Genomic DNA, 23,593 nt, shown 5'->3' with positions numbered 1-23,593 from the left:
ATGGAGAAGCCAAAGAACTTATATGCACAATCCATGGACATGAATTAAGGCTGGGGGAGGGGGTTTGCTAGAGGGAAGGTGGGTACTGGGTAGGGAGACAAAGGGGAAAAAATTGGAACAAGTATAATAGCATAATCAATAAAATATACTTAAAAAAAAATAACTTGTTAGCTTCATCTCTCATTTCAACGTTTCACTGATATTAGAGTCCAAGAAATCAAGTGCATTTTAATGCCCTTGGAATGCTCTATTAACTGTAAAACGCTATGGAATGTCAACTTCATTTTAGTGGTATTTTCCTCCTCCGTAATGCATGTAGCTATGTTGTTTTCTGTTTTCACAAGATATTTTCAGTTTCTGTTTGTTTTGCTGTTTGAGAACTATATCATATACACATCAATTTCTATTCCTTAACTGGCAAAATATCAAAAAATATTCCTCAAAACAAACATTTGTGGTAAATTTTCAGAGTAAACTTGTCTAAGAGTCATTGATAAGGGCGTTCATAATCTGTCTAAAGCCAGAAATAACTCTTCACATCCTTTTAAAAGGCCCACTTAAATGACTCTATAAGAAGAACAAATTAAATCAGAGCAAACAGGAGTTAATCAGAGTATGATATTAGGCAACAACTTTCATCAGAGGCAAGCCTAAAGTAGACAGGGATGCCAGAGTCCATCTACTTGCAATTTTTCAACAAAAAAATAAGCTTCTAAGTAAATAGTATAAATATGCTCTTCAGTAGGTGCTGTTTGTAGTTGTTTGTCCTCCCACCCTAGTCTATTTATAAGGTAACTTAGGTTTCTCCAAATTCTACCACAGTGGCTGAAAAAGTGGCACTAAATAAATGAAAGACAAACAGCCACTTCCAGTCACCCCTTTCTTACACGCTTAGTAAGAGACACACCATGCAGCTCCCCACCCTCCGTATCCCATGGTGTATTGCACAGGACACGGATGCTCTCTTAGCGATTATCCCTGTGTCATATAATTACAGGAGGAACAAGTATTTTGCTCCTTGTTTCAGTGATGTCAGTCTGAAACACGCTGTAAGGTATTTCAAAATGCCAGAATATGTAATGTCCCTGAGGTACAAACAAAGTAAGCAAAAAAATAACCTGAAGTTCAGCTGACCGCAGAAAAGGGGAAGCATCTAAAGTACGTATGCAGAGGACTCAAGAGCAACGCTCTGAAGATTTCCACTTACCTAACAGACACATGGTCAAGGCCATGCATAAACTGTTCACACCAAGAGGAAGATCCACTTAGAAATACAAAATATTAAATTCCCTGTTAATTAAAGGAGTGCAAATTAAATAACAACGAGGTACCTTTACACAGTTTTCCCCTCTATTTTAATGACTATATCCAATGGAGCTAAGGATGCATGAACTAGTTAAAAATATAGCCTCAGAGCCATAAAAATGGTCTCACCCTCATGCTCAGTAAAATTCCATTTTGTACATCTATCCTAAAATTTTAATCTGAGATGTTCACTACAGTGTTATGCACAGTAGCAAAAATTAGAACTATCCAACTTTTCCAATATTTGATGAATGCCTACTCAAGAAAACACAATGTGCACCTGAAAATGAGAGCTGACATCATGCAGCAACACCTCATACATAATTCTAAGTTTAAATAGCAGGATTCAGCCCTGGCTAGGTGCTGAAAGAACTGAAAGCAAGGTCTCTAAAAGATAATTGTACATATACACCATGTTCACAGGGGCATTATTCACAGTTGCCAAGAGGTGGAAGCAACTCAAATGTCCACTGACTGACAAATGGATAAACAAAATGTGTTATATGCATACAATGGAATATTACTCACACTCAAAGGAAGGAAATTATGACATATACTAAAACATGGACGAACCTTGAGTGAAATAAGCCCGTTGCAAAAAGACCAATACTGTACGATTTCACTTATATTAGATATCTAGGCTAATCAAAATCATAGAAACAAAAAGCAGGATGGTAGTTGCAGGGTAAGAGAGAAATGGGGAATTGTTTAATGGGTAGTTTGAGGTTTTCCAAGATGAAAAAGGTTCTGGAGATTGGATGCAAAGCAATGTAAATATTCTTAACCCTAGTGAACTGTACACTTACAAATGGTTAAGATGGCAAATTTCATTATGTATATTCTGTTATGTATATACCAGTACAGTAGGATTAACAGACAAAGGAAGAAAACTAGGAAACAATTCTGCAAAATTATATTTGGATTAGGATACTAAGATAATGAACCACTGTCCCCCAAACTGCGATGTGATTTTTACAGCAATCTTGTTACTAAAAAAAATTTTAAGAACATATTGCTCTAACTATCCATAAAGCTTAAAGTCCTTCCAGAAAGAAAAGAGAGGAAAAAAGAATAAAAAAAAAAAAAAGCATGCTTCTGAGAAATTACTCACATTTTTAGCAAAAAAGATGGAAGCCAAATTTTTAACTAAGGTCTTCCTCTTTACAACCGATGAGAGATGGTCTACACAGACTACTAACTAAATTCCATGAGAGCAGGTTTCAATCCATTTTGTTCACCAGTTTGCATTGTTGTATTCAATAAAACACTTGGGAAATAAATTTAGAAAACTACCTTCACAATCGTAACACACAAACAAACTTTGCCCCACTGGCATTAATTTCATGAAAACAGTCGCTGATTATATTCTAAATCTCTTAAATCCAAGAGCTTCTTAATCTATTCTTCTGGCCTCCAATTCCCAAATTCATCCTTTTTCGTCCTCTAATTATCTCACTTTGTTTAGCATCTGGAACTGAGTGCTGCAATATATAATTAGTAAATTATTCTTAGCTGACTGAATCATGTAGCAGCAGTAAGCAATTACAGGCCATCAAATGCATATTCCTCTTGCTGTTTTAATACTACTCTAGGACGTAATTAGCCCTCTTCTCTGTCAACTGCGAACGAAGTTGCAGTTTGAATACAGGAGAGTTTTATCCTATCAGCTCAAGGTGAAAAAGGGAAACTCCCACACACAAGTTTCACAATCCCAAAATGCTAGTATGTGTGTCCCAAGCTAGGCTAAGAAGAAACTATTCCCAAGAGTAAAGGTCAAGTTCCTGTTCACAAAGAAAAGGCAACCCAACACGCCTGGCTGGCACGCCCTCCGGCCACCCACCTGCAGACATCAAGATGATGGAGATTCAAACCCCTACTAGCAAGAGGTAGCAGCTCTGCTTTAGCAAACTGTTGCCCAGCAGAAATGCAGTGTGAGCACCTATGCAACTTCCAGTTTTCCGATAGCCGTGTTAAAAAAATAAACAGGTAAAAATGAATTTTATTTAACTCATATATCCAAAATTTATCATTTCAACAGGTAATCAATATTTTTAAATGACTGTGATATATTGCATAGTCTCTTTCCTTTGTACTGGAAACCAGCCACGCTTCAAGCGCGCAATCACCAAGGGTGGCCAGTACCCGCCCTATTGGATAGCATAGCTTTAGCATGATGGTCACTCCTACTTCTGAATCACTGGTAACATTTTTACATGTATTTCACATTTTAATCATTTTTTATGAATTCCGACATCCTTCTTAATGCATCTCTGTCCCTCTCCACTAAAAAAAAAAAAAAAAAAAAAAATTAACAAGTAAACAAAAACTTTTTGACTAGCCACTTCTAGCCAAACCAGAACTGAACAATGATGAGAAACCTGGAAAATGCACCTCATTCAAGAGTTTGGTAAACTCCGGTTAGACTATTAACTCTGTTTAATGCATTTTATGTCATTCAGCATGACTATATTTCTGTTGGAGCACTGTCATCTACAATTTCAGAACAGGTGTCAGCAGGGAAACGTGATTAGTTTTTCAGGGATACACTTCTCAGTCAACATTTCCACCCACTCTTTACACAATGGGTGTGCTCCTGAAAAGCTGTGAACAGTGAAAAGATTCCTTTACATTGAAGGAACAAGCTCTTTAAAGGAAAATTAGAAAGATGCGTTGTCTATTTAATAAGCCTTTAAAAAGTATTACTAAATGAGGCCAAGAACTTAATTTTGTTTACTGCTCTATCCCCAGAACCAAACTTACGTGTGTGGGGCAGAGAGTAAGAACTCAATAAATTGTTGAATGTGCAAATGAACAATGGAATAAATAAAGGGGAAATATATAAAGTGATTTTTAAAATCCTCACCCAAGGACATTTTTTTCATTGCTTTTAGAGAGAGGAAGGGAGAGAGAAAAAAACATCGACTGGTTGCCTCCCACAGGTGCCTGACTTGGGGTGGAACCCGCAACCTAGGTATGTGCCCTGACCAGTGATCAAACCCACAACCTTTCAGTTCACAGGATGAGACGCCAACCAACTGAACCACACCAAGCAGAGCTACAGAGTGATTTATATCTAACTAGTGATAACATCACCAATATCGTCCTTTTTTAAATGACTACTACATGTAAGATACTGTGGAGACTTAGGGTCTACTTGGGTGAGGGCAAGAATTTGTTTAATTTGCATATAAAGGAAAATTAAGAGTACCAAGTACTGGGTTATCCATCCATAAAGAGTAGGCTTTCATTTGCCTACTAAGTACCAGGCATTTATTTTATGTGTTGATAAACATGCTAGTCTCAATCCTCATTAAATATAACAAAAAATTATAATTTTTGCTACGAAGGAAAAGAGCAGAAGGCATGGTTCAGGAAGACTTCTCTGAGAAGATGTCATGGAAGTCAACATGTGAAGAAAAAGTGAAGGAAGCTATTTCAGGTTCAAATTCTGTGTTGGGTAATAAGTTGGGTCCGGAAAGGAACCGGGAGAAAGTGAGCATGACTCGAGTCCTAGTTACATGCTATTATTTAAAAGTTGTTGCATCTGAGAGCTGGGCCTTGTAATACACTGCCTGTATTACAAGGCAACATACGGGGGTGGGCAAAAGTAGCTTTACAGTTGTTCACATGGAAAATAATACAATAAATAAACAATACAAGAATAAACTGTTTCGTGTACTTACAACTGTAAACCTACTTTTGCCCACAGCTGTGTATTAGCTCTTCAATGAGACAAGGACACAAACAGGCTGTTAGCTAAGACATGTCCTTTAATTAAATCAGTAGTTCCTCTGCATGCATCCATCATGCATCCCATTGAGTCTTTTTACCATCCCTTCTGAAGAGGGGCCAGGCTAGCTAATGGCCTTGGGCCAAATTAGCAGTAAAAAGCAAGCCTCAGACTGGGGTCTGTATTAAGACAGCTACTTTATGTGGGAAGTTGGGATAAGCAAGAGCTGCTTGCTCAGGGCTAAGAAGAGTTGGTGATCAAGCCACAGCACAAAGTAGTTGGTCAACCTCATTTTTTTTCTCCCAGAAAATGAATGTTTACATTTATAACATGCACTGACTGCCAAAGGAAGTCTAAAAAGAATAACCACATTATTAGATATTTTTAGCTTTTCCTTTCATAAATATTTTGTGTCACTGCTTTCCAAATAATTCCACATCTTCTGAGTTAACTGGAAGAAAAAATGGAGTAAAGAGTGTATTGTTCACGCCTGAGAATATCTGACATTGGTGACTAATCTGCTTTTGAAATTCAGTTTAAAAAATGACTCTTTGAGAGTCCTGCTCACACAAATACAAAACTCCAATGGATCAATAATACTATGTAAGAACACAATAGCCCTGACCTGTGGCTCAGTTCCTTGAGCACTGTCCCTCAAAGCAAAAGGTCGTCAGTTCAATTCCTGACCAGAGCACATGCCTGGGTTGCAGGCTGGGTCCCCAGTTGGGGCATGTGTGAGAGGCAACCGATCAATGTAGCTCTTGCACATCCATGTTTCTCTTACTCTCTTTCTGCCTCCCTTCCCTCTCTCTATAAATAAATAAATAAATAAATACCTAAAATAATGTAAGGTCATCTGCAAAAAGTGACAATTTTTTAAAAAGAATACAATAAATCAGACATGGAGATGAGAGGTGCAAATCACTATGCACCACGCAAAAGGATTGTTGGGACTGTTTACATTCAATAATAGAGATTAACCCACTTCAACTCGAAAGACACAGACTGAAAGTAAAAGGATGGAAAAAGACCTATCATGCAAATGGAAACAACAACAAAAACAACTGGAGTAGCAATACTTATATTAGACAAAAATAAGGCTTTAAAACACAGGCTATATGTAACAAGAGATTAAAAAAAAAATTCATAATGATAAAGGTATCAACCTAACAAGAGGCTGTAACACTTGTAAACACTTATGCACCTCAATATATAAAGCAAATATTGATGGACATAAAGGGAAAGATCAACAGTAAGAGTCACAGTAAGGAACTTTAACACACCAATGACATCAACAGATAGGTCATCTGGATAGAAAACCAACATGGAAACAGTGGCCTTAAATGATACATTAGATCAGACAGATTTAATTCATATTTTTAGAACATTTTATTCCAAAACAACAGAATATGCATTCTTTTCAAGCACACATGGAACATCTTCCAGGATAGACCACATGTTAGGCCACAAAACAAGTAGTATTAACACATTTAAGAAGACTGAAATTATATCAAGCACCTTCTGCAATTACAATGGTATATAACTAGAGATCGATTACAAGAAAAAAACTGAAAAACACATACACATGGAGGCTAAATAACATGATACTAAAAGATCGATGGATTAACAATGAGATCAAGGAAGAAATCAAAAGATACCTTGAGACAAATGAACACACAACCACCCAAAAATTTATGGGATACAGCCAAAGCAATTCTAAGAGGGAAATTCATAGCCTACCTCAAAAAATAAGAAAAATCTCAAATAAACAATCTATCCCTACACCTAAAGGAACTAGAAAAAGAACAAACAAAGCCCTAAGTGAGCAGAAGGAAGGAAATAAAGATCAGAGCAAAAATAAACAGAGCCAAAAGTATATACACAAAAGATCAACAAACCAAAAGCTGGTTCTTTGAAAACACAAACAAAATTGATAAACCTTTAACCAGAGTCATCAAGAAAAAAAGAGGACCCAAATAAACAAAATCGGAAATGGGGAAAAATAATAACAATATACGGATTAAAAAGTTAGTACATATAGCCAAAATACTTTCAATGTTGTAAAACATCAAAAATGTCACTAAAACTTCTAGAAGGAATGCTGAAAACAACAGGGTAACTCATTACTGTTGATTCTAGCAATAAGACACAGAACCAGACAGCCCTCCAAATCCCGCTGCAGCCATTGCAGCAACCACGATGCCCAAACGAAAGAAGCAGAATCAGCAGCCGCCGCCGCCGCTGGACCCCCAAGTGCCAAAGCGGGAAGAGACCAGAAACGAACACGATGGGAGTCCTACGGGACAACCCAGCCTTCTGGGCCCTCCCCCCATGGCCAATGGAAAGCCTGGAGACCCCAAGTCAGGGCATAGTAGTCCCTCCAGGGGAGGCTTTCACAAAGAACAGAGACATCCTCGAAGGCTCAAAAGCTGGTCGCTTGTCAAGGATACCTGTCCGCCCAAGGATGAACCCCAGGTTGTGGAAGACAAATCTGATCGCCCTGTTTGCCGACACTTTGCCAAAAAGGGCCACTGTCGATATGAGGACCTCTGTGCCTTCTACCACCCAGGCGTCAATGGACCTCCTCTGTGAGACTGCCTTTCCATCCAAGCTGGAAGGAGCTCTCTGTGACCTAGCAGCCACATATTTCCCTGTGGCCCTGTGACAGCTACTGTGATGCTGTTCCACCCACCACCCCCAGCCAGTGACACCCACCCCTGTCCACCACCTCTCGCATTTGGAGTCCAGAGTTGTGTTTCATCACTGGTGCATAGTGTGCACTATTCTGATCAGCCTCCAGAGCCTTGTCTTCAGGATCCCATCTTTGCTCCCTTCAACTGCGTCCTGGATCCTCTCTCCCTCACCAGCTGACTGCTGAACAGGAAATTTATTTGGTGCTGTTTCTTGTGCAATTGTCCATCCAGCCCCCAGTATTGCCCTCAATTCCTGAGCACTGGAGCATTCCCTTCTTCTAGCTGCTTGTTTTAAGTCCTTTTTATGTGATACCTCCTACCCCCAATATTGGCAGCTGCTCTGTGAAACATCCTAGGTTGTCTGACCTGGGGTTAATATTGAATGACTGGTACAGAGTCACTCCCTGAAAAGCTATTCTCCTTGCTTTTGGACTTTGTAGTTTCGCCATCAGTAGCATAGCCTCCACTGCTGTGGTCTGTGATCACTGTGCTTTGTGAAATGTGCATCCCCTCATAGCCTTTCTCAGTGTCCATGGCATTTCTGTGGCTTCCCAACACTGGAGTATTTCTGCCAAAATGAGTGAGGCTCTTGGTGCCCTCTAGACTTTCCCCACCTCCCAACACAGGATGTACAACAGGATGACTACTTTCCTGGCCTCTTGAGATGTCCTCTAAAGCCTCTGGTGGGCCTGCCCTATCCCTTCCACAGCCCATTTTAGTTAGACTGCATCATTGTGAGGCCATTAGGCCTCCTTGTTTGAATTCTGTGAATCTCCACCTGACCTATCTTTGGGTGGAACCTGGACAGTACTGTCATCCTCACTCAGCCTCTGTCCCCTATATCTCTGGCACTGGTTGTTTTCTGTGAAAACAACAGTGAACAGGCTCAGTTTTGAACTGGCCCTGAGGAACTGTGTCAGGATTTGTTTGGGCAAGAGCGAGGGATGAGAGCTGTTGAAGAACTAAAAGTGAATTTTTCTTTTTAACATTTTATATTAGTAATAAATGCAGTAGAAATGAAAAAAAAAAAAAAAAAAAAGACACAGAACCAGAGAGCCACAAAAATATTTAAATTATACTAAGGGGAGAGACCATAGGGCAAACTTGAAGCCTGTTATGTGGAGTCTCACAGACCTGCCTTATTAAACCATTCTTTGGTATAACTTTTAAAATGTAAGTGGAATAATAAAAATAAAAAATAAAAAATTTTAAGTGGTTCAGAAGATAATTTCAAGATTTTCAAGACCTCTTGGATGGAGGGAGGTAGCACAGGGTAAAGGGGGGATAAATGGTGACAAAAGGAGATGACTTTGGGTGGTGAACACACAATACAGTATACAGGTGATGTGTCATAGAACAGTACACATTTGAAACCTATATAATTTTATTTTAACCAACGTCACTCCAATAAATTCAATTAAATTTTAGTAATATAATTTGGAAATAAATTTTTAATTCAATTATGCCATAAACAAACAAAAAAACTCTTGGCTATTCTAAGCAAAAATAAATGTCTCATCTCCTTATACCTATTTACCACCAAAGGTTCAGAAGAAAAGTGATCACCTCAGATATGGAGTAAGATATACTCCAACAGATTAATAATTTTGATCAATTTCTACTCTTGGAAGTTTATATTTATAGGTAGTTTGATTCTGTTAGAAACTCAGAAAATGACTAATTATGGAACTGCCCACATTCTTGGTTCTGCCTGAAACAATACAGTGAACCCACAAGTATGAATTACACTGTAACGAAGATGCATGCAGAAAAGGAGGGGATCAACATTTTAAGAAACTCCTAAATTACAGATGTCCATATTTTTAAAGGGAAATTAAATTTTTTAAATTATTTTTATAACCAGAAGTAACAAAAAGGAAAGTGGCATTTGTGTCAGAAAACTTGAGTTCCAGCCTTTCCCCTAAGTGTGCCCCTTAGTCAAAGCACTTAATAAGGCCTTACCTTTCAACACATTAATACCCCAGAGGGTTCTTTGGAAAAATCTTAAGATATGCTACATTTTAAAACCTGCAAAGAGCCCATTAACAAACAAAGGAGGAAAGCATTCATTCATTCATCCAACTAATACTGTATTCAATGACCAGCCACTGTGTCAGGTACTGACTACAACCCTGTGAATACAGCAATAAACATCACATTCAAGCTGCCACAAAGAGGCTATATGTCCATTCCCTTTACATTTGCCATACTGGTTTTAACCCTTTTACTTAAAAAAAAGAAATAAAAAGAGAGAGAGAGAGAGAATACCAACATAAAAATAAGAAAGAAAATGGTAACAGTTGCTTTATATCTGTAAAATTTTTGTTATTGTTAGAGACAGAAAATTGTTGGGCTATGCTCCTTTGCCTGGCAAAAGAAGAAAGACATTTCTCACCCCCTCCCCCTTTCTCCCCATCCTGCATTTACCACAAACATCTTGCTTTCTCTGGTTATTTTCAAGAGTTTTAAAACTACATGTTTCTATGTTCCTGGTTTTTCTACCAGGTGATTCAGCGCACACACACAAAAAAAATCACTATTATGGATAATAGATCCTTATGGCAATACCTCTCTAGAGAAAAGATAAATTTTCACTACTACATTTTATGTCACAGTGCCTACCTTATTCTTATAATCAGCAGCATACTAAAATGAAAAAGATTTATCTAACCTTAGGTAAAAATGTCCTGTATTAAGAGTGCCTTGCTTTATATTTATAAAGCTTACTTCCTTAACTCACAAATCTTACCAGGAATTTAACAGATTCAATCAATTATTTAAATAAACTAAAATACCTACGAAAATTCAGAGTTTAGGACATTTTCTCCACCCAGCAAATAAGCCCTACAACTTGGCACTTTGCATGTGCTGCGTTAGAAGGGAAAACACACAGGCTTTAGAATACACATATTAAATTCTTCAAGCAAAGAACTAGGTCTTACTGTCCTGATCTTCAGCAAAACACTTCAAAATACATATAATGTTAGACAAATTCTAAATGCTAAATAAGTAACATATGAGCATAACATATGCTAGATGAATATTAAATTAATGAGCATAACAAATACTGTACTGTACCTGTATAAACCAAAAAACATAGATGTTTAAAAGATTTTTATTTACTTGTTTTTAGAAAGAGGGGAAAAGAGAGATAAGAGAGGGAGAGAAACATCAATGTGTAAGAGAAACAACCAGTTGCCTCTTGCACACCCAAAGGGGACCTGACGCACAACAAAGGCACGTGCCCTGACTGGGAATTGAACCAGCAATCTTTCGGTTTGAAGGCCTGCACTCAATTCACTGAGCCACACCAGCGAGGGCTAGATGTTTTTATTTTTAAAGTACTAAAGCCTTCTCACACTATTCCAACCTGGATACTCTTGGCCCTTGTGAAGGAGCATCTTACACCTGGAGAATCCAAGAATCAGCAAGTTTTCTGGAGATTAGTAGCCACCAATCTGGAATAGACTTCAAACCAGCACCATCTCTGACAAACTCTAGTCAAAGTGTCAAATGGTGAGAGCAACATTAAGTGGAAGGAGAAAATACAAAGTGGAGGACAAAATGAAGGAGGAAGCCAAGAAAGAAAGAAAATCGAACTGGAAAAAAAAAAGGACCAGGAAATGGCAATTCTTCCATAACCCATGGGGGGAATAGAGGGTATTTGATTCCCAAACTTCATAGCAAATTCTCATAATTATAAGAAACTCTACTGAAAACAAGAGATCACGTGCTATGGAGTGAATGTTTGTGACCCTTCAAAATTTATACGGAGAAACCCTAATGTGAAAGCATTTGGAGGGGGGTGCCTTTGGGAGGTAATTAGGTCATGAGAGTGGCTCCCATGACAGGATTAGTGTCCTCATAAGAGGAAGAAAGAAAGCCCTTTCGCCATGTGAGGACAATGCAAGAAGTCAGCTGTCTACAAGTCAGGAAGTCCAGGGACCCAATCATGGGAGCACCCAGATCTCCAACTTCCGGCCTCCAGAACTGTGAGAAACAAGTATTTGTTTAAGTTACCTAGTCCATGGTGTTTGTTACAGCAGCCCGAGATTACTAAGACTTCGCTCCAAGTGACTACAAAACAGTGTGGCCTTGAACCTTAGAAATAAAGAGGGGGCAACTACTGCACCAGGACTTCACTCAGGGTCACCTGCTACTCAATAAGTTAGGCATATGACTTCACTCTTGCCCTTCATGGGCCCTTCTCCCCCTTCTTCTGGTTTGGGAGTAAGAGGTTGAAAAGATTAGGAATTCCGAATCATAAAGAGAAATCTGGCCTCAGAAGTGGTTAAAGAAACTTAAAAGGTCTGGCAAGGAAACCTTTGTATATTACGCGGTCCTCTCCCGTCCCATGACACATCCAGCCCTGAACGATTTTTTCTGCTTCTATTCTCCAGAACTAAGTTTGATAGCAATGTTTGGTGTGTACGCCTGTTGTTTTTTTAAGAGCAACCAATTTGTTCCATTACAGGCTTCTCTAATCTGATGTGAGCCTGGCTGGGTTGGCAGGGCTTCCTGGTGCGACTCCAGGACCAGGAGGCCGCGGGCTCAAGCGCCAGACTTAAGAGGTGCAGCCCAAGTGCCCCGTTTGAGGAAAGCCTCGCTGCAAAACGCGGCCACGGTCGGCGAAACTGGCCCAAGTTCCCCGACCATCTTTTCCCAAGTCATGCTTCCCACGGCATGCTTCCTCCAAAAAAGGAAGAAAACGGCCTAAGGATCAGCTCTCGCCCGCTAGCATTTACCTATCACAGGAGCTTGTTTGCAAAAGGGCTTCGAAGCACCTATAAACTTAACTTTACAGGAAATGCACAACCTTGATTCCCGCAACTAATTATCTAGTGAGCGCCTACTATCGTCAGGCCCCGAGTTTCTCTTAGCGCCCCCTCCCCACCAGAGGCGCGGGGACCGGGAAGACAGGAGAGATTGGGTCACCACCGCCACCCAGGCTATTACACTGCCTTCCAAGCTGCTCAGGGGGCCACAGGCCGCTGAACTGACCAACACAGAGGGGACCCGACCGCTGACTCTGCGTGGGCGCTAAGGGCGTCCCGGGTCGCAGGGAAAACTCCGGGAGTGGCCAGGAGACGCCTCCTCGCTGAAAAGTGCTTCCCCGCAGCCGGCAGCCCGAAGCGGAGCCGCAGAGGCCATCTGGCGCGGAAGGCAGGAGCCGGCCCTCAGCCTCCCCGCCCTTCCTCCTCCTTCCCTCGCCCCCGGCGCCCCCAGCGCAAGCCGGCACGCCCACATGCACAAACTCAAGGCAAGACCCTAGGACCCAAAAAGACAGAAACCACTTCTCCGCAGCCCCCTCCTTGCTCCCAGCGAGCATCCCCGCCCCGCGCGGACACGTGGCTTCTTGGGGTCCCGCCGCCCACGGACCACCGAGTGCGACGGGACCCGGGCTGCAGCACCCGCCGCGCACACCACTCACTTGCTGGCCGGCACGGGGCTTGCCCTGGGGCGCTCTCCTGAAGAAGGAGGTCCTGGCGGTGAAAAAGAAGTCCTCGGAGTCCTCCTCCAGGCTGCTGTAACCGCTGCTCATGCTGCTGGTCCCGTCACGCGCGGGCCGCCTCCCCGGGGCGCAGGTGGCCAGGCAGGGGGTGCCGCGCCCGCCCGCCCAGTGAGGTTCCCGGCGCGCGGCCCAGAGCCGCCGACCAGCAGCCCCACTGCAGCTGTGACCGCCGCTCAATCCGGACGTCCTGGCCCCTCCCACCTCCTCCCCGCCGGGCTCCTGGCGCCGCCCGGACCTTGAAGCGCCCCGCCCCCTCCCCGCGAACTCCTCCCGTTGGGGATCGGGACACTCCCCCGTGCGGCCGCAGGTGGGGACTGAGTCCCCGCCCTACTAGCGTTATAAAACCTGGGAAGCCAGGTTCAATGAGTGCTTGTGTTGGGGGTTGTTTCCCCAACCTCCCGGAAACTGCTAATTCCTCTGTGCTCAGCCCACTGCCCCCTCCCGGGGTCCAGCGGGTGGCGGTGGAGAATGCCCGGCCAAGGGGCCCCCAGACCCTCGGGCGTCCTGCAGCGGTTTCGCCCTGTGCCGAACTCCCGCAGCTCGCCCCTCCTGGAGGGTTGGAAGTTAGCAGTGTTGAGTGGGGAGCTAACAACTGGGTTGAGTTTATTCAAATGAAAACATCCTGTTAATTCAGTTGAGCTTTGGTCTTTCCCTGTCGCCCTTCTCTTTAGCAAGGGTTCATTCCCAGATTAGGACAGCCAAGGTCGTTATGATTGTAGAGTCCATTTGGTGCAAATGGAGGTACGGGTGTGGTTAGGCCGTGAACTAGTTCTGTAGTTCAAGTTTAATAATTAAAGATGCTTTTTAAATGTCCCCTCCCACAATCCTCTTTAAACCGACCATTCAATGACGGGAGTGTAGGGTTCAGGGATTTCTATTCATCCCTAACCAAGAATAAATAAAGGTTCCATATTTTCTGAAATCCTTCCAGTCGGGTAATCCTCTTTTAAAATGCAAACATTTCCTCCAAGCCACCTGTAGGTACCTGTCAATCACGCCTTTCTGTTATTGAATTGATTTAAATAACGCTAGTTTCCTTGCCGAGATCCTGATTGAATGGAGGTTTCTTGAAGTTTCAGCACTGCTATGTTTAAGCAGGCGATTGGAGAGGTTTCATTAGGAGGGAAAGAGGGATTAGGAAACAAATTTTTCACCCATTATAGCTAAACTTTCTTGCATTGTCTCTAATCCTCAAAACAACTTTATAAAGTAGATAGTACTGTTTTATGCTAAATTTACACCTAGAGCACCTGAGGCTTAAAGAAAGAAAAGTAGCTGTAGGTGGCAGAGCTGGGCCCATTCTGATCTGAAGTTCTTCAGATACCCTTCTGGGTTCTTGGCTTGGTCCCTGGTCAGCCGTGGTCATTTGTGGACTAGTGGGAGGGGGAGCTGGTCTGGAGATGATGGGAAGGAAGGACTTGGCTCATGAGTCATCCTAGCCCCAGCAGAAAGAAGGCTTGCAAACCTGCTCTCCCTTCCTTCAGACTTACTCACACATCTAGCCCTGGCTGGTTTAGCTCAGTGGATTGAGCGTCGGCCTGCGAGCTAAGTGTCGCTGGTTCGATCTTCCAGTCAGGGTACAGCAGAGAAGGAAAACTCTGACTCCAAAAAACCTCCGCTGCCTTGCGGCATACCTCTTCTGGGGAAAGGCTAGGGGAGTAAACCCCGACAGAAAATCCGGAGCCGGAGTCCCTAAGGCGGTTTGACGTTGTAGTCAACACCGGCAACTCCTGCGGCGCACCTGAAGCCAAGCTGTATCGACTCCGTCTTTCCCTTGGATCCTTCAGCTGCGAAGAGAGGGGGGGTCTGCTGCATGGGCAACAGCAGACCCTCCATATCACCCTGCCCAGGCTCTGTAGCTTCAGCTCCACTGGAGAGGACACTCCAGCGTCATCGCAAGATGTCAATTCAACACGGGAGGAGACAGATGGCGTGTCACTCCCGTGTCGGACTGCACAGCCATTCTCGGCGGTGCAGATGGACACTTAAGAAGCTACACCATCGTCTCTCGAGACGGACGGCTGCCGACGACGACTCACACATCCAGTTTGTAAACTAGGGAATGACACCAAGTGATTCATACAACTCCATGAGGCAGGCCTTGTAGATATAGCCGGTTTTAAAGGTCCTGCAACATTAAAGCCTCCTCCCGGTGAGGGGAAGTGAAGTTTGCCAACCCAAAATAGAACTTTTTTTAGATATTATTTTAAGCTGGTTATTTTTTTTAATGACTCAGGGAAGACCTTCAACCTTCTCCCTAACTGCTTAAAGGATAATGTTTAGATAAAGGATCTGCTCCAGGAAAGGAGCAATTATCATAGATAACTAGTTTAATATGAATTAGGTGTCATAGGGAGGAGCCTAGCAAGTCCCCTTTGGTCAAAGTCCTCTCTATGTCCCTTGGTTAAAGATGGCCCATCAAACACTATTTTACGAAACATTTGCCTTTCCATCTCCACGTGAATTGCCTTCCTCCCCTTTAAAGTACCAACCGTAACTCCCCTTTCTCTTAGCTCATTATGTCATATAAGCCTTAACTGCCCAATCTGTCCTGTTCCCTATTCTTATGGAACCTTTGTATGTACATATGCAATAAATTTGGTCATTTTCTCCTATTAATCTGTCTCATGTTAATTTGATTTTTAGTCCAGCCAGAAAAAATTAGAAGGGTAGAAGGGAAGTTATTTTTCCTTCCCCATACCAGCCACACAGCTACTGAATAATCAGAAACCAGGAATTCTAATTCCATATTGTTTTGCACAGTCTAAGTGGATCCCTGTGTATGCCATGCACATAACCTACTGTAAGTGGATAGGACAATTTGCTTACTTACAATAGATTTTTGTTATTTGGTTTCCATTATTTTATTAACATAATTCTTATTAAATAATTGAATTCAAGAGTAATGTGTAGGTTAAAGAATTTAAATAACATGTTCTATTGTAGATGAAAAGGGGGAAATAACCCCACCCAGAACACATTATTTTAAACAGTTTCTACATACTTTGAAGAAAAATATTAGAATCAGAAATACATTAAAGTGCTTTATGATCCACCACTTGATAAAAAGGATTTTTTCATGGTATTTTTTAAGTTCCATAGGATTTAATTAATTTTTGTATCTGTCAATGCATCATCAGAGTCAGTTACAAAAAAAAGTAATAATTGAACAACTAAGTAGAAACACTGATTTTAAACAACAAAAAGCAAACACCATAAAGGAATGAAGAATTGGTATTGTTTCTTAAAAGCAGTATCATAATCATATTTCCATATATTTTTTTAAGATTTTATTCTTTTTTTTTTAGATAGAGGGGAAGGGAGGGAGAAAAAGGAGAGAAACATCCATCCATTGCCTCTCGCACAATCCCACACACGCCCTCAGTTGGGAACCTGGCCCCCAACCCAGGCATGTACCCTGACCGAGAATCAAAGCGGTGACCTTTCAGTTTGCAGGCTAGTGCTCAATCCACTGAGCCACACCAGCCAGGGCCTCATAGTATTCTTAATTTTTTAAATGTTGATGTTATTAGCCCTGGCCTGTTGGCTAAGTTGGTTGCAGGTCTGATCCCCAGATGGGGTACATACAGGAATCAACTAATGAATGGAGAGCTAGGTGGAACAACAAGTCGATGTTTCTTTCTCTCTTTTGAGTAAATAAATAAATATATAAAAATTATGAATTTAAAATTTGGTTCATGAAATTAATATTTGTCTTTAAAAATCCAAAATGTCATTAAACAACTAGACATTTTTAACATTTGAAATTCACTGAAGGGGTGGAATAAATAAATGCATGCAACCAAGTTCAGTTTTGAAAGGACTTACTGTCAAACACAAAATAGAATTTCTAAGTGGGCTCTATTATCATAAATGTTCCAGTGACACAAAAGCCTAATGATTTAGATTTATAGCCTGCTAAACTTTTCTTTGAATGGAGAATACATTTAAAACAATAAATATATGCAACTATTATAAGCATAAATGTTTTATAATTTCAATCATCTTGTACATCAAATTATTTCCCTTAAATTAATGTAAAAGGAGAGGCTTTAGTAACAGTTTACCCTTCTTGCTTACCAGATAAAACCAGGAAAAAATATAATTGTATAAGTGTGATTACATATCAAAAAGTTTAAATCATTGTTCAGATTTTTTAAGTGCTACATATCTACAAATAGTAAAAATTTGAATATAAAAATGTAGAAAAAATTAGGCACTGCTGAGCCTTTGATTAAATATATTTAGATGTAAAGTGTTTCTTTTGTCAACTTGCTCTTATAAAACACAGTATCAAAAAGGAAAATATTTCTAGATTTGACTATGTAAAAGGTTAGATATTTTTAACACACATACATACACACAGTGGTAGAAGATAAGGAAAATAATACGGGAAAATATTTGCCATAAAACTGATACCCTTAAAATATAGAGTTCATACAAATCAATAAAAACTTTGAACACCTAATAGAAACATAACCAAAGGACATGAAATCAGTTCATAAAAGGAGAAATACAAATAACTTATCAGTCACTTATGCATTAAAACAGTCACTCAATCAACAAATAGTTATTGAACACATACTAACTACCAGACACTGATTTCAGCACAAAGGACACATCACTGAATAAAATAAAGAAAAATCCTTGGCATATATTTCAGTGTGGATTAGAGGGAGACAGGAAAAATGAATAAGGGAATTAAATAGTATGTTGGAAGGTAATAAGTATTCTTACATAAATCATGGAAAAAAGATAAAGAATGTTTTATATAGATTGCTTATTGAAGCTCTAATTGAGAAGGTGACTTTTCAAAGATGTATAGGAGGTAGCAGAGCTGGCCATGCAAATATCTTTGGGGAAAGCATTTCAGGCAGAGTAAACAGCAAGTGCAAAGGCCCTGAGGCAGGAGTGTGCTATTATATTCAAATAAGAAGGCAGTGTGTCTGAAGTGGGTGAGAGTGAAAGAGTGGTAGGAAGTGCCATCAGAAAGGTAACAGGAACAGAGAGGTTACTGTTCCTATAGTGCCTCAAAAGCAGTTATAAGAACTTTGATTTTGCCTTTTACTCTGAGATGAGAAACCACTGGAAATTTTGAACAAAAGAATTACATGATTTGACTTACATTTTTAAAGGACCCTTTCATTGCTAGTAGAGAATAGATTATTAAGGCTTATGAAAAGTAGCAAATGAAAACAAGGTACATTTTTCATTGTGAGATTGGCAAGCATTCTTTAAGGTAGGTCATAAAACAGCATGCATACTGTGATTACATATGTGTAACTACATTATAATCGTAGGTAATAGTCTCATGATGTATGAGGAAATAAGACAAATTATCAGGAATATTATAAAAAAGGTCATGTTAACAGACAATTGTTACTTTGATATCTATGTCATATGGGGAAAAAAATGGCCTTGGAAGTCAGGCAGACCTGACATAGAATGAGACTTACTCTCATGTGACCTGCAACAATTTAATTAGCATCTCTGTTCCTCAGGTTCATGATGAGTAAAATGGGAATAACAATGTCCCTATTTACCCTCATTAGTTTTCGATAAGGTTAAGCAAGAAAATCCATGTAAAGCCTTTGGCATAGAAAAAGACCAAAAAAAGATTAGTCTTTCTTGCCCCAAATATTAGACCTTGTTGCATACAAAATATCCATAACCCATTTCCTTGTTAACCAAACAAGGACTTGGTTCAGGAATCCTCTCCTCTGGGGGAAGGAGGTTCAATCCCAGCAGCAAGGCCTCATTTTCAGCCATCTGCTGCAGAGATTACATCCCCACTGCTAGGCAGTGCTTCCAGCATGAACAGGTCTCACAGACCTGGCCACTGAGATTGGAGACCTAAGGGAAGTCTGCTGGGCTGCTTTTGGGAAAAATGTACTCACCTTAAAAGTGACAAAAAAATTACCGTCTCTTCTTCTACTGGATCTTGTCTTGCCTGAATATGGTACCTGGGAATTCTGTAGCCATTGTATAGACAAAACTGACAGGCAAAAATGGCAAAGCATAATAATAATGCAAAAAACCAGCATGGGTCCTTGAATTAACCAACTTTGAGGCTGCCCTAATTATAGGACTCCTCTTTATGTCAGTTAACATATTTTCTTTGTTGTTGAAGCCAGTTGAGTCAGCCCATATTATCCTAACTGGTATTCCCATTATTTATTTACTTCTATGTTTATGTATGTATGCATGTATACTATATATGTATGTATTTTCTGCTGGAAAAGTCCCTCTCATTATATTTCTGCCAACTTTTGTTCTCTGTCAACATTGGGTAGACTCAATAGAGACAGAGAGAGAATCACAAATAAGATTTTCAAAATGATAATTGAATTGTTCCTGTTACAATAATTTAGAAAGGGCATTCTCTTACATTGAGACAAATAGAAACTGTCCCAAAGTTTGGTTTTTAAAATAGCTTTAAAAAAAAGAAAAGGAGATGGGCTGTCATTTCTCTGAAAAATTCTCTGAACTCAGACTCTAAGATGATGGGCGTTGGTTATTCCAGGGTGGTATTTCAGAGGATGTGCGGTGGGGAAGCTGCACCAGCACAACCTGTCTCTTCTGTTTTGACAGAGACAGTGCCTCAGCATTGACTATGACTCTGGTTACTTCCATTTTGTCCATGACAACAATAGAAATAAATGATATAATAACTAAAAGGCAGTGAGGTTGGTGGTTAAGTTTGTGGGCTTAGAAGTCAGACTGCCAATTTGAAATGCAGGCTATGATGGTAGGACCCACATCTGGATAGGCCTCAGTTCCATATCTGAAAAATGGGGGACAATAATACTTACCTTGAAGAGTTCTTACAGGGATTAAATCAAATAAAATTATGTGATTACATATACGAATAATAGTTCCATATTTGGGCACATCCTCAGTACCCAAGAAAATGATATGCTATCTGTGAGCCTGGAGATTACTCAGGCGTATAGGACTAGATGGAGGACAAAAATTACTTCCTTTCCCATAACTAGACTTGTCAACCCAAAGTATGTAGTTAGTGCAAGGGATACTGCCTAGTGTGAGAATTCCATGAACCCCATAGTTTGGTGTCTGTGTCTCAGTAGATTTCATCTTAGCTTCTGCATTTCCTCATTACCCTGATAAGAACTGACCAAGGGAAAGCACGAATCTGATGAAAAACTCCTTCATCATTATGATACTTAATTATGTTACCTTCTATTTCAGATCCTCAAAGCTGTTGACATTAATACTAACTCTCACCAAGTGATAATTACTTATCTCCTTTGAAAGATAAAGAAATAAAAAGGAGAGATGGGAAGGCTACGCCAAGGAGAATGGAGAGCAGTCTCTAATTGTGGCTGTGGCATTTTATTTCTTTAAACAGAAAAAGACTCAAGCAAATATGCCAAAATGTTAATGGGTGTTTTATCTGGGTATTGGAAACACAGATTTTAAAAATTGTATTATCTGTATTTTTGTATGCCTGGAATATTTCTTAATTTTATAAAATTAGAAGGAAACTAAAGTACAAATAATAACTGCAATTTTTTAAACAATAACATTTTAACAGTCCAATGAACTTCATCCATAGGTTGTAGAAAGAGTAGGAGGCCTCAGCCCTAAAATAGCTGGAAATGTAAGTCATGAGAGTAAAACAGACTATCTCACTATGATCTTTTGAAAAATATTTTATTTTAAAATGGCAATGACTACTAGAATAGTTTCAATAAAGCCTAGGTGGAGAAAAATCTAATATGATCCTTTAGGCACTTGGGGGGTTGCAATTGTATTAACTGAAGATTGTGAAGACAGGAAGAAAAAAAGTTAGTACTTCTGCATCTAAAATTTTCTTCTTCATGGAAATAAAAACAAAAAACAATAAAAAATATTCCAGAGCAAAAATCAGTTTACGGTTGAGAAACCAAGTAGTTTTAAGTTGTAGCTTCATAAATTTAAAAAATACGACAAACATCACACAACACCACTGGGCTTTAAGATGTTCATTGGTAATTTCCACTTATTGTTAACTACACATAGGTCAATTAAAAATTAATATTACAAGCCAAGCTAAAAAGATGAATGTATACATGGCAACAAAAAACAGCAGAGAATTCTAGCTTCCCTCAAATGAGTTAAAAAATAAAAAAATGAATCATTTTGGCAAAGATACAGAACTTCCAAAGAGCATGTAAAACTAAAGCTTAATTAGGTGGGTTGTCCTTCGAATAGCTGGAAATTGTACTGAGTAAACACACTTTGTTTGCCTTCATTAAAGTACTAGTTTATTCATGCCCAATGAAAGAAATCCTATAGAAAAAATAGAAAAGTGGAAGCAACTGGTATTGTGTTTTTTAATTTTGAAGCTATTCCTAAAGAGGCTCCCTCAGATAAGAAAAAAATAAATTATTGAACATTTATTGAGTTCTTACTATATGCTGGGCACTATTCTGAAGGTTTGGTCTGTATTAACTCATTTAATCCTCGCAACAGCTCTAATGTCCCCCTGATGAAAGAGAAGCATAGGTAACCGTTACAGCCACCTCATTGTGAAGCCACTTGTTACTAAAGTCACCCTCCTAACCACTGTACTACACAGCCTTTTGAATCCAGCCCACCTGGGGGTGAGAGCAGAGTCAGACTGCCTCAAAGAAAAACCAGATTTCATCGGTCAGAAAAGATATGCAGTGAATTGATTTGAAATGCTTATAACAGAGTGTATTTGTGTGAGATACATTTGCTATTTCAAGTTTTTAAACAAGAAAAGATTATTTCCAATTGACCAGGACCTTGAACTTTCCAGTATTTATTCTGATCAATCCTTCTGACTAATTTAAGTCCCCACCACACCCCCACACCCCCGTGCCTCTGCTAAGGCTTTTAGCTCTCTGTTTCTTATTTTCTTTTATTTTTAAAAAAGATTTTATTTATTTATTTTTAGAGAGAAGGGAAGGGAGGGAGAAAGGGAGAGAAACATCAATGTGTGGCCACCTCTAACATGCCCCCAACAAACAAGGGACCTGGCCAGCATCCCAGGTGTGTGCTCTGATTGGGAATTGAACCAGCAACTTTTTGGTTCAGAGACCAGCACTCAATCCACTGAGCCACACCAGCCAGGGCTCTGGCTCCTATTTTAAGTGGGGATAGGGAGAACCTGTATTCATTTTGCCATAAAGTAGTCGCCATTATTGTGCCCCATTCACACTGTCATTATTGCACACAGGGGTCTCTAGAAGCAGAGATGTGACTGGGAGATTATTGCTGTCTTCAAAGTCAGGAGTCACTACCCACTACTGGGTCTGTTTATCAAGTGGCTCCCCACTGAGAACATGTTTATTTTGTAACCTATGAAGAATAAAAGGACATTCTCCTCCATTTTTGCTTGAGATTTAAACCCTAATCTTAGAGGGGCTGAGAGGTAGAGGGAGGAATGGAGAAGGAGAGAGGGGCCGTGGTTAAATATGGAACGTTTACCACAAATGCAAGGCAGAGATCTGATGACTTTATCAATAGACAGTACCTGTACTAGAGCTCAAGCAAGATAACTGACTTTGAAATCTGTGTCTTAGGATGACAGCTTTGGGCCAACAGAAATGCTTTTCTTGTTGTTGTTCAGAAAAGGCATTCCAGGGAGATTGGAGTTTTTATTAATAGATGAAAATAGAGGCCTAATGGTGGGTTCACAACGTCTGTGGAGGAGGTCTTAATGGTAGCTTAAACTGAGCTGCACCCATTGTCCACATCCAAGAAGAGGATTGCCGATGGAGAGACTTCTGAGGGAGAGTTGGAGCTCCCTTGCTCTCCCTGGGTACTCTGCAACCTCCAGTCTTTAGTTACAGTGAGTACTCATTACGTGTAGTACCATGGAAACCCGGTAAGGTATGAAAGAAGTGTTAGGCTCCCTGCTTCCCAAAAGCTTTTCATGTACTTAGTGAGAGAACATACCCCATGGAACAATTACATAATTACAGACTGTGACTAGGCAATTAACAAATCTAGGAATAATGCATCAAAATATGAACCGAATGTCCAAAATTTGGGAACTACCAGGCAGGGTATGACAGAAAGAAGAATGTTGGGGGGAGGGGGACTGTGTTGTAACACAGCTGAGAGAAGCAGACAAACAAGCTTGACCATCATTGCTTGTGAAACTTCCTGTGGTTTTGTGAGGGACTCAGAAGTGCAGAGGATGATTGTTGGTTGGACATTGGGAAACATAGCTTCAAATCCTTGAACTTTATTATCACTGACTGTTGTTGTCAAAAACAGTCAAGCAAAATTCCATCACCCACTAAACTAAAAAAATTCAAATGACTAGATAGGAAAAGGGGGAGAGGGATGAATAGAAAGCCTAGGAAAAATGATGGCAAA

At 40.2% G+C, this 23,593-nt stretch overlaps 1 protein-coding gene and 1 pseudogene across 1 annotated transcript in view; one reads left to right on the top strand and one right to left on the bottom strand.

Annotated features, from left to right (window-relative positions):
• The window catches only part of RASSF3 (Ras association domain family member 3), a 76,228-nt gene extending 62,812 nt beyond the window's left edge, over positions 1-13,416 (bottom strand). The window contains exon 1 of the mRNA XM_090273556.1: positions 13,160-13,416. Within this exon, the coding sequence (XP_090129682.1) occupies positions 13,160-13,270 (111 nt within the window). The 5' untranslated portion in view covers positions 13,271-13,416. The remainder of the gene's footprint in view (positions 1-13,159) is intronic.
• Positions 7,201-8,305, top strand: LOC150012082 (proline-rich protein 3 pseudogene; annotated as a pseudogene).
• Positions 13,417-23,593: the final 10,177 nt, after the last annotated feature.

The sequence above is a fragment of the Furipterus horrens genome, unplaced genomic scaffold (assembly GCF_987537825.1).
Source record: "Furipterus horrens unplaced genomic scaffold, mFurHor1.1.pri manual_scaffold_4, whole genome shotgun sequence".
In the NCBI taxonomy this organism is placed as follows: domain Eukaryota; kingdom Metazoa; phylum Chordata; class Mammalia; order Chiroptera; family Furipteridae; genus Furipterus; species Furipterus horrens.
The sequence above is the reverse complement of the archived record's forward strand: the minus strand, read 5'-3'. Positions and strand labels throughout refer to the sequence as shown.